Below are 18,297 nucleotides of genomic sequence, written 5' to 3'. Positions count from 1 at the left end.
GAGGCACCTGAATCAGTTCAGTCCTTCAACTGCGGCTGAGTCACAAGTCACGTTGTGTCATATAATGTCAGGGGTATCTTCACACTCAAATCATATGACTCCGGTACCCTGAAACCGGCACTTGAGCAGATAGAGAGCCTCTTGAGATACTTGGCCAACATCCGGTGTGAGTCCTGCATGCATGTTTGAATGTATGTGTTTTTGCGGGTAGGCACCTACTTCACAAATACTTCCAAGAAAGCACTTTAAAGAAATAAACTCTTGCTGTCCCACCTTTGATTAGAATAATTGCATTTTAAGTCTGCAGTTAGTCATTGGGAGACTCTGGGCAAACACTAGCCACTTGCCTCTAATTGGAAATAAGTGTGATGTATCCACAGAGAGTCCTGTTTTGTGTGCACCATTTTGAAATATCTGAAAGGCTTCCTCAATTTATGGCAACACTGGCTCTCCGATGAAAGTTTTCTTGTGTAATAGACCCCAACAGAAACATTTGTCGCTGCAGTAGGAAAACAGACTTTTCTTGTTTCAAAGCACATTACGATGCTGAAAAGACACATCTATATCTTGTGTTAGTCATTTACAAGCGATCACAGTGTTTAGGGAAGGTGCAAACCAGAAGAGGTCACAGTCTTTCAGAAAAATCAGCTGCACACAGTAGGGCAGGGTGCTGCAGGGCAGCTTCCATTCTAAAGCTGAACCAACAGCTGGTTCACTGTACGATTAGGGGAGACTTGTGGCTATAAACGTTGTCCTTCTGCTGCGATTCCCTAACTGTAAACATTCCACAATTCTGAGATGGACTCAGGATCTATAGTTTATGTCTAAGGATGTAACACATTCCTTTTATTTAAATTTGGTTCTTATAGAACAAATATGGTACCAGGAATAGCCTGGCAATGTTATTAACCTTCACCACTGAAAGACATTGTGTGATCTTGGTCAAACCATCTTTCCCTCGTCTCTTACTTAGTGGGAAAGGTTTTAAGAATGTACTAAATTGCTGCTAATGTGTGCTACGGGATTTGTTAAATAGTTATTGTTGGACTTGGCCCTTCTGGCAGGTTCACCCCTGAACTTTTCGCCTTTTAATATTACATAATTATAGTGATTTCTGGTCTTTGCGCACTTTGACAATGTGTCCCAGTGTAAAGTGCGTGCGTCTCTGAGTGCGTGTGTGAGATTGGCCTGCCCTCCCATAGGAATGCATGGGGGATATGTGTGGCCATGGTAGTCCCTGATGTGTGGGGAGTGCAGGGTCGATACACTATTGAGCAGTTGCAATATGCACTAAAATATGCGCACAATGTGCTGTCCTTGTAATTTACCGGTATTCAGATAACGTCTTATGACGCCTTGCGAACACAAACTTACTAATAGCATTAGCTTCTTTTCTTTTTCTCCAGTCTTATCCTTTGAAAAGGAACTAGACTGCATATTACTGACACACTTCCTCAAATATTCAGTTTGGTAAGCTATTTAACACTGCATATAGAAAGAAATGTGAGAAAGAATGGCCCCTTTTTGTTTGCAAAGTTAACTTAAACCAATAACTGTTAGAAATGGGATTTCTGGTTAGCTGAGGCTTGCAAAGCAGGCAGAAACCACCACTCTAGTCAGGGCAAGGGAGCTACACGCCAAAGATAAGCCCTGCTCACCCCCTTGGTAGCATGGCACGAGCAGTATAGCTTATCCCGGAGGCAATGTGTAAAGCATTTGCGCACGCACCCACCAGCAACAATATCCCAGGCCCCCCACAAAAGGCACTCCACACAAGGTTATATCAAAAAATAGCCTTTGTATTCTCAAACCACATCAGATAGTAATCACACAATATACATTGTGCCAACTGGCACAGGCAATATTTACAAGGGATTATTTACACATGACAGGGCCACATGGGCCACTGTCAGACTTACCACTTGGTAAAGAAATAGTAAAATATATAACTTGGTAAAAGTGAACTAAATCATACATATACAACCAAAATAGGTCATAGAACGTACAGCCAGTAAACACCGATAATCACTGCACTTGCAACAGTCTGTGCCATGAAATCCATCATGCACAGTATCCCACCAGTCTAACTACATTAGACCCCCACCACCTAAGTAAACCTTACACTAGGGGCGTAAATCACACAGGGAAGTATAATCTCCCTAACATAAACCTAAACAGGTAAAGGAACCTCCTTTGCATGAAAACACAGTTAGAGGTATCACAGGCATAAAGGCATTGCACATTACGCATAAATCACATTTGGCCTAACCAGTATAAATACAGTAGGCAATCACCTTGCGCCACCTTTAGAGCGGATAAATCACATTTAGCACATAAACCACATTATGGCCCGCGCCCTATAAATGTAAAACCCCCCCTGGCCAACTGGCCATCTAGGAAGGGGCTCAAATGCCCTATGTCCACAGAGTCAGGGCTGCTGCCTTAAGCAGCGAATGTCCAGGTTGCGCCACTGCGCCAAGCCTAAACGTTGCAGCTGCCCACTACTTGCTGGGCAGCTGAAGACAATGAACTGGAGGCCTAAACGCTGCAGCTGGCACTAAGGGCTGCGCAGCTGTGGAAGGCCAAGGTAGGGGCGAAGGAGTGCGTCTCACTCCTGGGTTCACAAAGAACAAGTCCCTAGAAAGAAAACGTAAACGGTGCAGCTGCCCAGTACTTGCTGGGCAGCTGTGAATCAAAGCTGTGGCATGGGCCCTCACTGGCCCTTTAAGCAAACTGCGCTATTCGTTGGAGCCCTTTGGCTCTGGAAAACCACCATGTCCATGGAGCACTCTGCTCCTAAACTAATTATGCGCCCATCCTAGACGCAACACTGGCCCCCAAACACTGATGCATCCCAGGGGGATCAGCACGCGCCTCACGGGCCCCTCACAGGCCTTCTGAAAAAATGGTGGCCCCTAGTGGAGCCATACCGGTTCTAGGAATCAGTAGCCAGAGATGGGGCAAGAACACGGGCCCTTCTGGACCCTGGTAAATAAGTATGGCCAACGGTGAGAGCCACGCACAGGCTCTAGCAACCATCAGGCCCCCAAACGGTGGAGCGCGCTGGCTCTGGGGGAACACGGGACCCTGGGACATCAGGACCCCCATGGGAGCCCTGGCAACAAGGCTGACCATCGGTGGAGCGGCCCGCAATGGCGGGTCCGCTTTGTGCCGCTCTGACCGGGTGCCTCCCTCTGGTGTCCTCCCCCCCCAACCCCCCCCCTCCAGGCAGCACTACTCACCAGGCTGCTCTCCGGAGGCGGCGGGGGACGCGGTCTCTTCTTCGCCGTCTGCCAGGGCTCTCCCTAGCTCACGGGAGCCTCGGCGGGCTTCATGGAGGCAGCGGGTGGGGCAATCTCCCCCTCCCGGACACCTCGCTGGCGGCGGCTGCATTTTTCGGTGGCACGGGGCTTCCCTTCACCTCTGGGAGCCCTGCGCTGCCATCGGCCATTTTCATGGCGTGGCACGGCTTCCCCCCGGCAGGGTGAAGTGGAAGTCGAGCACCACAGGCCCCGCCCAGTCAGGCGGCGCAGGCCTGACTTCCTGTTTTCCCGCGGCTGCGGCGGCATCTCGGGGCACAACGAGGGGTAGGCTCCCTCTAGCCTTTAAAAATGTGCAGCGGGGTGGCACCGGCCCGATTAAAAATCAAATAGCAGCCATATTCGGGGTGGGCACCCGAAATTTAAATGCAAATAACACGGCCACAATGCAGGGTGGGCATCTGCTTTTAAATATAACCAAAAGCGGGGTAGGCACCTGCCATAAGCCCACAAGAAGGGGGGGAATTCCTACGAGGGGGATTCCTTCGGGACGGGCTGCAGTGCCGCGCTGCTCAGCCCCCAGGCTCACCCTTTTCTAGGGAAGGCAAATTACAGTTGAATAAAGCGCTCAGTCTACAAATAGAGTGCAGGGAGGCTGCAACAAAGCCTTGGCAAAAATCAAAGCAATCCAAAAAGGTCCCAACAGTCCTGGAGGCATAAAGGTGGAGAAGAACAGCTCCTGGGTATAGCCAGCAAGGCCACAAGGGGTCCCAGGGAGAGAAGTCCTCCAGGCATCCAGGGGCTGGGCAGGGCCCCGGGAGGCAACCCTTCCCCTGGGCCCCAACAGCAGCACGCCCCTGGTAGATTCAAGTGTCAGAACAAGAACATTTACTTGGGGTCACAGCCCCTCTTTTATACACACAATCCTTTGTTGTCAAAGGTGCAGGCAAGGGGCGAACCAGATGCAACTGGTTCTTGAGCACTTTGTTTTGCTCAGCCCCTCTGCCTATTCACAGGATGGGTCAGGGACATTTGACACACCACAGGGGGTGGAGCCAGCATTGTGGAGGGAAGTCCCAGCCCTATTCAGGTCCCAGGTGCACCCCTGTCTTCCATCAACATGCAGATCTCTCCATTCACCACCGGGGCAGACCCATCCTGACTCCTGAAGCCAGGCACACCAGCCAGCTCCAGCCAATCACAAGCCAGACAGTCATTTCACATTCACTGCACAGACATGCCAACTTCTAGAAGTGGTACAAAAGGGGGTGGTGATGGACGGAGCATCTGAATCAATCAAACACTCACACCCAGTCAAAAGATCTGGGTTTAATCCATCACCGTTGGATTAAACCCAGGGTCCCGTGTTCCCCCAGAGCCAGCGCGCTCCACCGTTTGGGGGCCTGATGGTTGCTAGAGCCTGTGCGTGGCTCTCACCGTTGGCCATACTTATTTACCAGGGTCCAGAAGGGCCCATGTTCTTGCCCCATCTCTGGCTCCTGATTCCTAGAACCGTATGGCTCCACTAGGGGCCACCATTTTTTTCAGAAAGCCTGTGAGGGGCCCGTGAGGCGCGTGCTGATCCCCCTGGGATGCATCAGTGTTTGGGGGCCAGTGTTGCGTCTAGGATGGGCGCATAATTAGTTTAGGAGCAGAGTGCTCCATGGACATGGTGGTTTTCCAGAGCCAAAGGGCTCCAACGAATAGCGCAGTTTGCTTAAAGGGCCAGTGAGGGCCCATGCCACAGCTTTGATTCACAGCTGCCCAGCAAGTACTGGGCAGCTGCACCGTTTACGTTTTCTTTCTAGGGACTTGTTCTTTGTGAACCCAGGAGTGAGACGCACTCCTTCGCCCCTACCTTGGCCTTCCACAGCTGCGCAGCCCTTAGTGCCAGCTGCAGCGTTTAGGCCTCCAGTTCATTGTCTTCAGCTGCCCAGCAAGTAGTGGGCAGCTGCAACGTTTAGGCTTGGCGCAGTGGCGCAACCTGGACATTCGCTGCTTAAGGCAGCAGCCCTGACTCTGTGGACATAGGGCATTTGAGCCCCTTCCTAGATGGCCAGTTGGCCAGGGGGGGTTTTACATTTATAGGGCGCAGGCCATAATGTGGTTTATGTGCTAAATGTGATTTATCCGCTCTAAAGGTGGCGCAAGGTGATTGCCTACTGATTTTATACTGGTTAGGCCAAATGTGATTTATGCGTAATGTGCAATGCCTTTATGCCTGTGATACCTCTAACTGTGTTTTCATGCAAAGGAGGTTGCTTTACCTGTTTAGGTTTATGTTAGGGAGATTATACTTCCCTGTGTGATTTACGCCCCTAGTGTAAGGTTTACTTAGGTGGTGGGGGTCTAATGTAGTTAGACTGGTGGGATACTGTGCATGATGGATTTCATGGCACAGACTGTTGCAAGTGCAGTGATTATCGGTGTTTACTGGCTGTACGTTCTATGACCTATTTTGGTTGTATATGTATGATTTAGTTCACTTTTACCAAGTTATATATTTTACTATTTCTTTACCAAGTGGTAAGTCTGACAGTGGCCCATGTGGCCCTGTCATGTGTAAATAATCCCTTGCAAATATTGCCCGTGCCAGTTAGCACAATGTATATTGTGTGATTACTATCTGATTTGTTTTGAGAATACAAAGGCTATTTTTTGATATAACCTTGTGTGGAGTTCCTTTTGTGGGGGGCCTGGGATATTGTTGCTGGTGGGTGCGTGCGCAAATGCTTTACACATTGCCTCCGGGATAAGCCATACTGTTTGTGCCATGCTACAAAGGGGGTAAGCAGGGCTTATCTTTGGCGTGTAGCTCCCTTGCCCTGACTAGAGTGGTGGTTTCTGCCTGCTTTGCAAGCCTCAGCCAACCAGAAATCCCATTTCTAACAGTTATTGGTTTAAGTTAATTTTGCAAACAAAAAGGGGCCATTCTTTCTCACATTTCTTTCTATATGCAGTGTTAAATAGCTTACCAAACTGAATATTTGAGGAAGTGTGTCAGTAATATGCAGTCTAGTTCCTTTTCAAAGGATAAGACTGGAGAAAAAGAAGAGAAGCTAATGCTATTAGCAAGTTTGTGTTCGCAAGGCGTCATAAGACGTTATCTGAATACCGGTAAATTACAAGGACAGCACATTGTGCGCATATTTTAGTGCATATTGCAACTGCTCAATAGTGTATCATGGGTTGGTGCATGTTCAGTGCCCACACTGGGTGTATTTAGGACAGGTCAGCATGGAAAAGCAGCTCCGAGATGACGAATACTTTTTTTTACATATTAGATATTACATCACTGAATGAATGTGTATGAAATAACAGTAGGTGGCGTCTGTCACCGTTCATAATAAATAATCAGATTCCAATTCTCAGGATTAGTTATCTATAAAAAAAAATCACTCTTCCGTTCTTCACTGCTACTTTCACTCAAATGCACTTTGCAATGATAAGAGGAGACAAAGGAAAATACCAAACTGCAACTTACACATAACTTACACATACCAAGTTTTTATGCACAACTTTGGAATGTAGGTATTTATCAGTCTGCTTAATTTACTGTTTTTTGATTTGGTGGTTTATAAATTCCGGAGCTGTAAGCCGGAAAGGAAGATCTGTTTGTTTAAAGCACATCTGTATTTTATAAGCTGTGTCTATCTTTATTTTCTGAGCTTTCACCATTTGTTTTTTCACCTGCTATTTTAATTGCAATCATTGTTTAACCACCACCACTCAACACACGCAGTATATTTAAAATTAATATGTCCTCACTGATATTTATTTTACGGGCCTCAGGATATTGAAATTCTATTGTGTCACAGAATGTCACACAGAAATTTCAGCTGTAGGACTTTAAAATAATTTTCCTTTCGTACCAAGAAACACGCATGTTACAAGGAGGTTGCACAAGTATCTCTATAAGGCATATTAACACAATAACCTGGCTAATGCTAACCGGGATTAGACACTAGGACTTGCTGTTTATATGCAAGCCCACATTAAGTAATTGTGATTCTGATATGCAAATTACACAGTTATCTCTGCAGCAGGCACATTACCCAGGACGACTTTTGCCAGAATTCAATCCAGTGACCTGCATCTTACATGTATTCTTTTATCAGTGTGGCTCACACTTTAGGGCAGTGGTCATCAATCTTTTTAGTGCAGAGCCCCCCTCAGTGGGAAAAAAATATCATCAGGGCCCCCCTCACAATTCAATTAAACTGTCAATGTTTAAATATGTCTAGACTTATTTAAACATTACAGTTAAGTTGTGTTACCGTTTTAAAAATGAAATCAAATACATGATTGCCAAACATACTTTTCTGGCCAGGCAGGCTTTGCTAACTGTAAAAGTATCCACAGTGTGATTTGATTATTAGAAATGGGAGCAGGGGTTTTAAAGAATATTTACAGTCCTTCCCTTTTTGACACCTTCTCCCAGCCAGGATATAAATGACAAATGACCTAAGTTATTTAAAGTCTCTGCAGCTGCCCGTGTGACTCAATCCCTATATTTTGTACATTGTAGAGCGGTTATTACTCCAGTTAGCATTTGTAAATTTTCTCCTACTTCCTCTTCCCTATGTTGGTCTTGTTCAAGTGCTCCAGGAACGTTAATCCATTTACTATTTGAATGTGCTACGGTTTATTCCTTTTGGAATTCAGTTTGGAAGGTTTGCATGTCAATTTTTAGGTTTAACAATGATGTATCTTTTCAGCATGTTTTTCTAGGCTCCCTTTCCTCTGATATTGATATAACCTCATCTGCATCTAAGTTGTTTGACCTTTTTATTGCTCTAGCTCTTAAGGTCATTTTATCGTCCTGGAAAGATAATTCTAAAATATCTTTATCCATGTGGTGGAATTTTATTTGTGACGAACATAGAATTGCCTCTGTATCCTCTTCCTCCATTTCTCAAAAAAAAAAAATCGGATCTTCTATGGCTCCCCTTCGTTTCCTATCTTTCCTCAACTACTATATCTCACTGAGTATTATCTATCTTTTTCTCGTCTCTTCTCTTTCCTGCCTTTTTTCCCTTTCTCTTCTTCCTTTTCTTTCTTTTCTTCTTTCTTTCTATTCTTATATCTTATTCCTCCCCTTCCTCTGCATCTCCCGTTTTGCTATGTTTCATTACATAATGTTTTGCCTGCTAGTATCTCCCTATTTTCGTTCATATGTTTTCATTTTATGGCATGTACTCTGTTTTTACTTGCAAAAATGTCAATAAAAATGTATTAAACAAAAAAAAAAAATGACAAATGATGTTAGTGATGGCCCATTACAGAGAGGTTTCCTGCCGCTCATTTTTCTTCCACTGAAAACAAAAAAAAAAAAAAAAAAAAAAATATATAAGCATAATGCAGCTTTTGGCCAGAGCCTGGCGCTCCCCCCTGGGATCACTTGAAGCCCCCTTAGGGGGGCCGCCCCCTAATTTGAAGACCTCTGCCTTAGGGTAGGTAAGCCTTGTCTCCTTGCTATCACTAACCTGGGAGAGTCAAGTGTGAAAAAAAGAAGTGGCTTCATTACTGAATTAGAATGAAATAGAATTGCAGCTAGTGAAATCAGAAATCCTAAGTTCAGTACCGGATTCCCCACTTGAACTGTGGTATACAAGGCAATTGTTTTACTTCACTGTGCCTCCATTTTCTTCATTATCACATGTAAGAGCATCTTGAAATATTTGTGTTAAGGCTATGCACTATACAAAATTACAATATACATAGTAATAAACTATAATGTTAGGCATGTATAATACCAACCCAAGCCACTCAGAGTTGTCGACATGACAACTGACTTTCCTCTTAACTCACCATTGGCATTTTAGCCAGGGCGGGTGGAGGCATCAATGCTTCTATGTTCATTCGTTGAAAGCTATCACTTTAAAAAAAAGTACTTTTCAATGCACTGAAATAATTTGATGTACTAAAGTGAAACGCTTGTGCATGTCAATGAAATAAATGTTTTTTAATTTTGAAGGGACATTGTCATTTTTATGCAGATATGTAATTTACTCCTTTTCCTTCAGTTATCTTGTAAACAAACGTATACTCCTATATTTAACATCCTCCTGCAAGTTAGTGCTCTCTTAAATAAACAGCAGCCCAGTGCGGTCATTTACTAGAGGACTGCATGAGAAGTTCAAGAGGGCCGTACTTTGAGTATCACTGGCTTAAAGTAAGTTGTCGCTTCTTTCGCACGGCGTGAGGTGCCAGTGTTGCTAAAGCCAACCACCTCTCAAGAACAGCTCAATTCGGCATCTTTAAAAATGGGTCTCGTTTGCAAGTCTGTCGTTGGGCAGCTATGACTATGACAGTCTCCCTTCCGATTCTCTTCCCTTCTCACTCGCTCACACTCCGAGTCCCCACTCTCTTACCCAGCATATCCCACCTTTCATATCTCCCTTTCTCCACATCACTTTCTCAAACTAGAGCTATGCATATTTTGTTTGCTGTCTCTCCTTTGCTCCCTCTCAGTCTCTTCTGCTTTCTTATTCATCTTCTGTTTTCTTTCTTTGCCCCAGCTGGCTGTCCGTCTCTCTCTCCGTCACTCTGCGACTCTTTTCTCTCTTTCTTTTTTTCGCTCGCTGTCTCTTTCTCGCTTTGAGCCTGCCCCAAGTACTTTCTCTACTGTTGCTCTTAATCTAGTATCCTGTCCATTGCTACTTCTCTCTCTCCACTCCCCTCTGCATACTTGTTGTCATGGTGCTAAATCATGGAAGGACAGTAAAACATCTGTACACATTTCTGTAACTCTTAGGGTTTACATATAAAACACCTGATACCTTGCGACTTTAGTAGAATTATTACTTGAATAGGTCTAAAAGTAGCCAGTGCTTTAAATGTGCCAGTACTCACCGCTTTATAATACACCCAGTAACAGCACAATGCATTGCTTTTCTCAATAAACAAGTCATAATACTTTAACGGAGTTTCAGTAACTTATATTGCACAACTGCTCTCCAAACTACAACTTACAACAAAAAATAACTTATTATTAAACACATAGGTGAAACCTATTGCGTTTACCAATGTTCATTTCACTTCTTTCTAATGTTACTGCATGTCACTGGAAAGACAAAGATGGTAAGAGAAATAAAATAGAGTGGCAAAGCGAGATGAACAGGTGCATAGTGATGAATAAACTAAAATTAATCAAGGGGGTGCCATTCAAAACAGCGACATGCATTCTGGCATTTCAAGAGAAACACTTCAACACATTACCTTCGGTGCCAGGGACGGCAATGGCAAAGTGTGCTTTTTGAGACCCAAACTCTTTTAGCCAATTTGTTTTATATATACTGGTGAGGGGGCTATCATTACAAGAAAATGACAAAACAAAACTGCCATTGACAAAGCCCGATGGTTGGCTACGCCAGAACTATTCTCTTTGCCAATGCTTTTTTGACATGAAAAAGCGTTGGAGTCTTTGAGGAACACAGCCGTTAACATGCAATATAGTATGGGCATCTTAGGAAGAGAACTAATTGTTGCTGAGACATGACAGACCACTTGAACTAATTTCTCTACTGGATAAATTATGTTTTCTCTAGTAAAATGCGATTTGTTGATCAAAAATGGCAAGTAGGATTTCTTTTTTTAAATAAGTGGCAATTAAGACTCAAGAATCCCTCTAAAAACAGTGAATTTTGTCCATGTTTTTCAATGCTTTACACAAGTATTAATGAAAATACAATGAATAGTAGAAATATGGAAACACAAATTATTTTTATAAAGTGCATTTATTGAGTTGGAAGGTAATTGATGCAATTATTTGGCTCGGTATTTAGCTCCAGCTAAGCAACTGTTAGATATGCTGAAGTGGACTCAAACATGCTATTCGGTACACCGAGAGGATGGGCACAGTAGAGGTAAAAAGTGCCCCAATAGCTTTACTTTGAAAAAGTGACGCTGTTTTGGATGAAAAGTATTGAGTTTTGTCGCTTTAACTATAGTCACAGACGTGCCCCTCTGACGCCTTCTCTAAACCGCTGGAGGAGGGAATAATGTGGGTGTTTATTTGCTGTAGGACTCCGACACCTTGCCAATCTTGCTATCACACATGGTGCTGGGTCCCTTACCTCCAAAGAGTTTAAAGGATTGAGGCTGAAGCACACTCCATTCAAAGGGAGTATGCTTCAGCTATGATAGACATCTTTGAAAACAAAGGCGAGCTACCACTAGATAGAGTTAGTGGACAGTTACTTAATGAGTGAATGTTTCCACATGAACCCGGGGTAGGTCTAGGGAGAGTCAGCCAATGGGAGAAGCTAACCACAAACTGTTCATATCTTGAAGTCAACTGCTTGCATAGTAAGGTAGATCACTACAACTCAGAGGGAAAATTATTAATTAAGTTTAGAATCTGAGAAAACAGCAAAAAATGAATCAAGGCCAAAGGCCACATTACATACATTTGCATTGGTGAGGAGGAAAATTAACTTGCCCCACGCAGGTTTTTATAATCTGGTGTGTAAGCGGAGATGGGCGATAGAAACTCTAACATGGGCAGTATTCCTTTCCAAGCATGATCCCAGGGACACCTTGGGAAGCCTTATTTAAAGCTCCTGTACTCTGTAAAGTTACCACAACTCTCTAGAGCCAGAAATCTGAAAGAGCTAAAAAACAGAAGCATGATGCACTAAAGTTGAGGTATTTAAAACGAATTACAGACCTGCAGATTGAGATCGGATATTAGCAGCAGCGTATCTCTTCCAAGTCATTATAAATCTGTGAAAACAACTTTCAAATTGGAGAATACAAAATCACGTTTGCAATAAAGCACTATTCTGGAACTTTGCGGAGTTATATTCACAAGAAAGGCTTAATACAAGGTTTGAATAGGTTGTAACTGTTTTAATTGTGCTAGGTAACCACAAACCCTTTTGATTTCTTTACCTTTCAACAGATAACCACTGGTATGCATTTCTTACGCTGTAACCACAATTGTTATTGAAGCTGAAAACGAGCCTACATCATATTGTTTCACTATTTTTAAAAGTTGAAAGCATACAAGATAAATAGTTTTTGGTAACTCAGGACAAATAAATTCATCATTATTTAAAATATTTTTTAAATAACTATAAGCATTACTTTAAATAAACCCACTGTCCCTTATGGTAAAGAAACTGCTGCTATCACTTAAATTAAAAATATGTTCCTGTTGCAAGCCCCACTCTCCTTCATCTTCGTCTTCAGGTTCAGGTTCGGACCAGTTCCGTGTGTTTTCATACAAAAATATCTGTTCATCTACATGGGCTGGGGCTAATCGGTTGCGCTTAGCGCTTACAACGTTTGTTGGGGAACCAAAAAGGCGTTCTGGGAAGACCCTAGTGGCTAGAATACACCAGTACTTTTGAAGTACCTTTGGAAGAACAGGGAAAAGGGCTAATCGGTCTGACCACCATTTCAGAGGGTCTTCATTGAGACCAAGAACCTTTTGTGATTTGAAATTGCTTAATTCCTCAACCACCTGGGCATGCAACTCCTCTTGCCCCTCGGTGCCACCCGACTGGCAGAAGATTTCGGCAAGCATGTTGTTGATATTGGTGGTTGGAGCCTGAGATGAAGAGATGATAATCTTTTTCACAGGTGGCTCTTCGGGAAGTGCAAAGGTTTTTCCCTCAGGTTCAAAAGAGCCATCCTTTCCCCGCTCCAAAAGGCCTTTTGCCTCCTCCACCACTCGATTCTCTACCTGCGCCCGCTCAAAGGTAGAAAGAAAAGGAAGCTTTTTGTACCTCGGGTCCAAAAAGGTGGCAACATTAAGAAACATGTCTATCTCAGGAGTATGCTGGTAGGTTGAGGACAACTCTTTGGCTATCACTTCCTTGGCCATACTAATTTCTTTCAAATCTGTGTCCTTAACATTCAAAGTTGTGTTTAGCAGCATATGAAGAAGAGGTTTCACCATACTAATGGTAGGATATTTTGATGTACACATCATCTCGGCCACTTGTTTGAAGGGCTGGAGAAGTTCCACAAGCCCTTCAATTATGTTCCATTCATTGGTTTCTAACATTAGGTGATGGTTGTTGCTGTCCTCCACAAGGACAGCTGCAATGATATACTGTTGTTCCTTTAGACGCTGGAGCATGGTAAGTGTGTTGCCCCACCATGACACACGATCACTTTTGAGCATGCAGATTACTACGTTTTGTTGTTTTTGCTTCTCGCTTAACATGTACATCGCCACTGAGGATTGCTGAAAATATTCTACCAGTTTTCTGCATCGAGTAAGAATTGCATGCAGTTTGGGAAGCTGAAAAGCACGTTGTAACCCCACATTGAATGTATGACCGAGGCAAGGCATGTTGACTGAAATATCAAGAAGAGAGCAAGCTTTCACAATGTCTTTGCTATAATGTGTTGTAGCCCCAAACACTTTCATATTGATATCCCACTCAACAAAGGTCTCGTACAAGACACGTGTAATCGTCTCTGCTGTATTATCCTCTGGGATTTCGAATGTTTTTAAGCACCGAGAGTTCATTGTGAGGCAGTGAGAAGGTCCACCATCAAGGAAGTGGACCGAAAGCGTCACATAGGATCGGTTCTGATTTTCGCTTTTCCATGTGTCCAAACTTATTCCGCACCAAGAGATTGTACTAACTTCCTTTAATACAAGCTCTCGCACTGTGGCATACTTTTCTGGAATTACTTTGGTGCACAAGTATTTCCTGTTTGGAAGCTCATACCTGGGCTCGGCAGTTTTCAACAGGGACTTAAAAGTAGGTTCATCTACTATTGAGACAGGATGCATACCTTCGCAAATCAGGCTGATAACTGCAGAGGTGATTTCTTGCTGCTTCTTGCTTTCATAGCTATGGCTGGTCTTCATGATCAAAGTTTCTTGGACAACTTGTTGAGACGATTCTGGCTTTAATTTCAAGAATGCAGTAGCAAAGGCTTCCCTCATTTGTTCAGTGTTGCTTTTCACAAATTCACAGAACTCATCTGGATGGTTTTTCTCAAGATGATATGAAAGGTTGGACGTGTTTCCAGAATAGGCAATTTGAGTCATGCAGATGCGACAGTAGATCTTTTTCCATTGAAGTATGCATCCTTCGGCATTCGTATCAAATCCAAAGTACTTCCACACCTTGCTCTTAGCCCTTGGATGTGCAACGAGCTTAAGGTCGGCATGCACATTTTCAGAGTTTTTGTTCTCCATATCGCCTCCGCTGCTGTTCCAAATTTTGATCCTTCAATCATCGAAGAGTACCTGCTAAGAGCAGGAAAATAAAGGTAGAATGAGAAAGTAGACACCTCGTAACACTAAAGTATGTGAAATTTAACACTCACGGGTATTTACAAGTATACTATCATGTTCAAAACCATAAACATAACAGGAATTTAACTAATAGCCTTCTTAGTCAGAGGCTGAAAGGCGCTCTTTACCAAGATATTTAATTGGCCCATGCAAAGTGTTTTTATTTTAAAACTTTATTTCTTCATCTAATAACATTTTCAGATTTTTTTAACAACACTTTCTTGGTAGCTGAATGTCTCTTTACAGGTAGACATGTGACAGATATGTTTAAATATACTTGTGTCCTGATCATAAGGGGGCAGGGGTCGGAAAAAAATCGAGATATTTACTGCACCTGTAAGTACCACCACTACTTCAGGGTGAAGTTTTTACCAGGAGCAGTAAATATCTTCTATTCTATTTCCCTAAGGAAAAATGAGAAATTACTGGTAGAATGTGGTATTTTGTCCAGTACTGTCAATTACTGCCTGTTTCGCCATTTCAATTTGAGGCACATGTGCCACAATTTATCATGGAAGAACTGCAGCAGTGCGGGGTTTACCACTAATCATAGAATTACAATCCCAGTACACATAGACGTTTGCGTAGGGATCAGATGTAACCCCAGCACACCTAAAATCAGGGCAAATTTAGATGACATATTTAGGCATCTTTCTTTGATGAAGTTAAAAATGCTGATTACAAGTTTTGATTCTGTTCTTAACACATTCCTAGTGCCATAGACATTGGATGTGACAATACAATAAAGTGAATAGCAATCGTTCACTGCAAAAATCAAATAAATCTCGTTGCATTAACAAAATCTCTACAGAACTACTTAAAATAGATATTGCATTATTAGTGTCCATCTTATCTAAAATTAATAAACGCTACATTCCATCCACAAAAACTACTGTGTCGGAGGGACACAGGAGAACAGGTTTCTATTTATAATAGGTTACCAACAGAATTTTTTCACTTTTGAGAAAGGTAAAGAAGGTATTTTCTTCCTTTTCACGGAAAGATGGCTTAGTGACACTAACGTCAACTCTGACCAGGAGGTCATGGGTTTGTAAGCCAGCACAGCCAACTCAGTGTATGGGCAAAAGTAGACCTTGTAATTTACCATGCTTAGACAGGCCACACTTTCTAAGTTAGTATTATGGTCCATAAAAACTTGCCATGGAAAATCTCAAAAAAATCCTCCACCCAATCTCGCCCAACGAAGCACTGGACAAGAAAATTACACCAAATCCAGCACTCAGAATTAGACTCTGTAATTAGCACCCACATTAACCAGAACTGACCACCACCGATGAAGTTGCCTCACACTACACCACAAAAATGACTGAACTTCTTCACACCATCGCCCCCCTAAAACTAAAAAAAATTCAAAATTTGCCCCCTCTAGATTATGGTTCAACACAGATCTCAACAACAAGAGGCACCAACTCAGACTGACGGAAAGAAAATGGAGAAACCAACCAAATATCTCCCTCATCAGAGCAGAATGCCTTAAATGTAAAAAACACATCTACCTTTTTCAGATCATAACTGGACCACACCAGAAACCATCCCAAAGAACTTTTCAAAATCATTAAAAACCAAATCTCTTCCATTACTCAACACCCTATAGATGTCTCTATTAGTCGCTGTAAAGAATTGCCCAAATTCTTCTCAGACAAGATAACAAACAGAACTCTCGCTAATCTCCCTATCCTCTTCTCCACACATTAAAGATCCCGGTACAAACAATGGCTCCTTGATTTGCCCACCCACCAACAGAAAAGACCTCTACAACTCCACTAGCTCTGAATACATGAACTCCATTGTCAATCACCCTCATCCTAAAAACAACGCAACTTAGTCCAAATTTGAATACATATCCGAAAAGGAAGTCTGTGCAATACTATCTTCCATGAAGCTGACCTCCAACCTCTCTGATCAGCTTCCCTTCTCTCTTGTCAAAAACCTCAGACACATCCTGGACCAACATCAGCAACTCCTCTCTATCAAGCAGCCACTTGCTGGTCTCCCTCAAACTTGACCAAATCATTCCCTTCATCAAGAAGCCCGATGCCAACTACAATGGCCTTGATAATTACAAGCCCATTACCAACCTCCTCTTCCTTGCTAAAACCATTGAAAAATGTGTCTTCTCTCAATTAAACAACCACATTGAGAAATGTAACCTCCACGACACATTCCAATCAGGATTTAGAAAAGGCTGTAGCTTAGAGGCTACAATTCTAAACATCACCAATGCTCTACACAGATCCCTCCATGCAGAGATGCCTGTCTCTTAATCCTCCTTGACTCATCAAGTTCACTTTGGCAGCAACAATAATCAACCAAGGAGTCCCCCAACACTCTATCCTATCCCCTGCTCTCTTCAACCTCTACATGGAACCCCTCGCACTGATTTTGAAACACAGCACGATTGCCTACCATCTCTACACCGATGACACCCAAATCTATATCAAACCTATCGACTTAAAGACATCTACCACCTCAATGACACTCTCTCCCCGATACACACCTGATTCAACAACAATCACCTTTAACTAAACCACCAAAAAAAGAACTCCCCACCAAAAAACATAAATCTCATTCTAACTGCACTAAACTGTAACTTATCTCTATTCAACTCTGTCAAATCTCTCGGAATCAGTCTTGAAAAATGCCTGAACATGAAAGAGCACCTCAATGCCTCAGCAAAAAGTGTATTCAACACACTAAAACATTTTTTTTTTTTAAATCAAACCATTTATCCCTGCTGAAGACCTGACGCCCGTAAAACAATCCCTTGTCCTCTCCAACCTGGATTACGGCAACGCCACTCTCACGGGTACTCCAAACATCCACCTCATGCCAATGGAGTCCACACTCAAGGCAGCAGCTAGACTGATCCATGGAGGAAGACATTTTGATCACATCACTCCCAGTCTCAAAAAACTGAACTGGCAAAAAGTATATTCAAAACAGCTTGCATAACACAAAGCCCTCTACTCTGGAAAACCAACCTACCTATCTAACAAACCCCCAAAAGCAGGACAAAAAAGCCACAACAAAGTTCCAACACTCTTCTCCTCATCCCTCCCAAGTTAAAGACAACCAATTCCTCATCCGATTCCTCTCAGGGAATGCCCTCAGTATTTGGAGGGGCCTCCCTAAGGACCTTTGTGACAACCAATCCTACCTTCACTTTAGGAAAAATTTTAAATTGTCTTGTCTCAACAACTTCCTAAACTTATCTACCTAAATGGCTATTCGGTTTCAAATTATCTCGTCCATCTATTTCACTTCTCAACGTGACCTCTACCACCACTCTCCCCCGCCCCAGGCTTTCCTCTCCCCTACCTCTTACTATTTACCCATAGTCCTAGATTAAAATATCTCTCACATCTAGATCTGTCTCTTTAATACAATCCAATCTAGAGCCTACTTGCCTTAAATCAATATTATCCTATGTTACCTTCTTGGTATGTTGTATATACAATTCCCTGAAAAGGCCTAGAACGTTTGACTCCTTCCTTTCCTTCTACTTTAACTCCATGTAAATGATGCATATACCGCTTGTTAATGATAATTATGTAACACATGTTAACTATACTCCTTCTTTTCCACCTCTCCTATACCTCATCAAATTGAAACTTATGTAACACATGACTCTCTCCGTCACACTTTTGTTTTGCCTTCTCTATTTGAGGTCCATGTAAAGCGCTCTGATGTCTTCAAGTTAAGTTTGAGCTATATAAAACTCAAAAAATAAAACAAGGGGGCGTGGCCAAG

The 18,297-nt window shown here is 42.9% G+C and overlaps 2 protein-coding genes across 3 annotated transcripts in view; both read right to left on the bottom strand.

The window, feature by feature from the left end:
• Positions 1 to 18,297, bottom strand: part of DHRSX (dehydrogenase/reductase X-linked) — a 984,710-nt gene that overhangs the window by 905,742 nt on the left and 60,671 nt on the right. The window lies entirely within an intron of this gene.
• ZBED1 (zinc finger BED-type containing 1) overlaps positions 12,099 to 18,297 on the bottom strand; it is a 66,874-nt gene continuing 60,675 nt past the window's right edge. The window contains exon 2 of one of the 2 annotated variants that reach the window (XM_078657611.1): positions 12,099 to 14,481. In XM_078657611.1, the coding sequence (XP_078513737.1) occupies positions 12,352 to 14,427 (2,076 nt within the window). In that variant the 5' untranslated portion in view covers positions 14,428 to 14,481 and the 3' untranslated portion in view covers positions 12,099 to 12,351. The remainder of the gene's footprint in view (positions 14,482 to 18,297) is intronic. The other variant, XM_078657612.1, reaches the window with a different exon arrangement.

This window comes from Lissotriton helveticus, chromosome 8 (genome assembly GCF_964261635.1).
Source record: "Lissotriton helveticus chromosome 8, aLisHel1.1, whole genome shotgun sequence".
NCBI classification, from domain to species: domain Eukaryota; kingdom Metazoa; phylum Chordata; class Amphibia; order Caudata; family Salamandridae; genus Lissotriton; species Lissotriton helveticus.
Note: the sequence above shows the minus strand (reverse complement) of the source record. Positions and strands in the feature narration are given on the sequence as shown.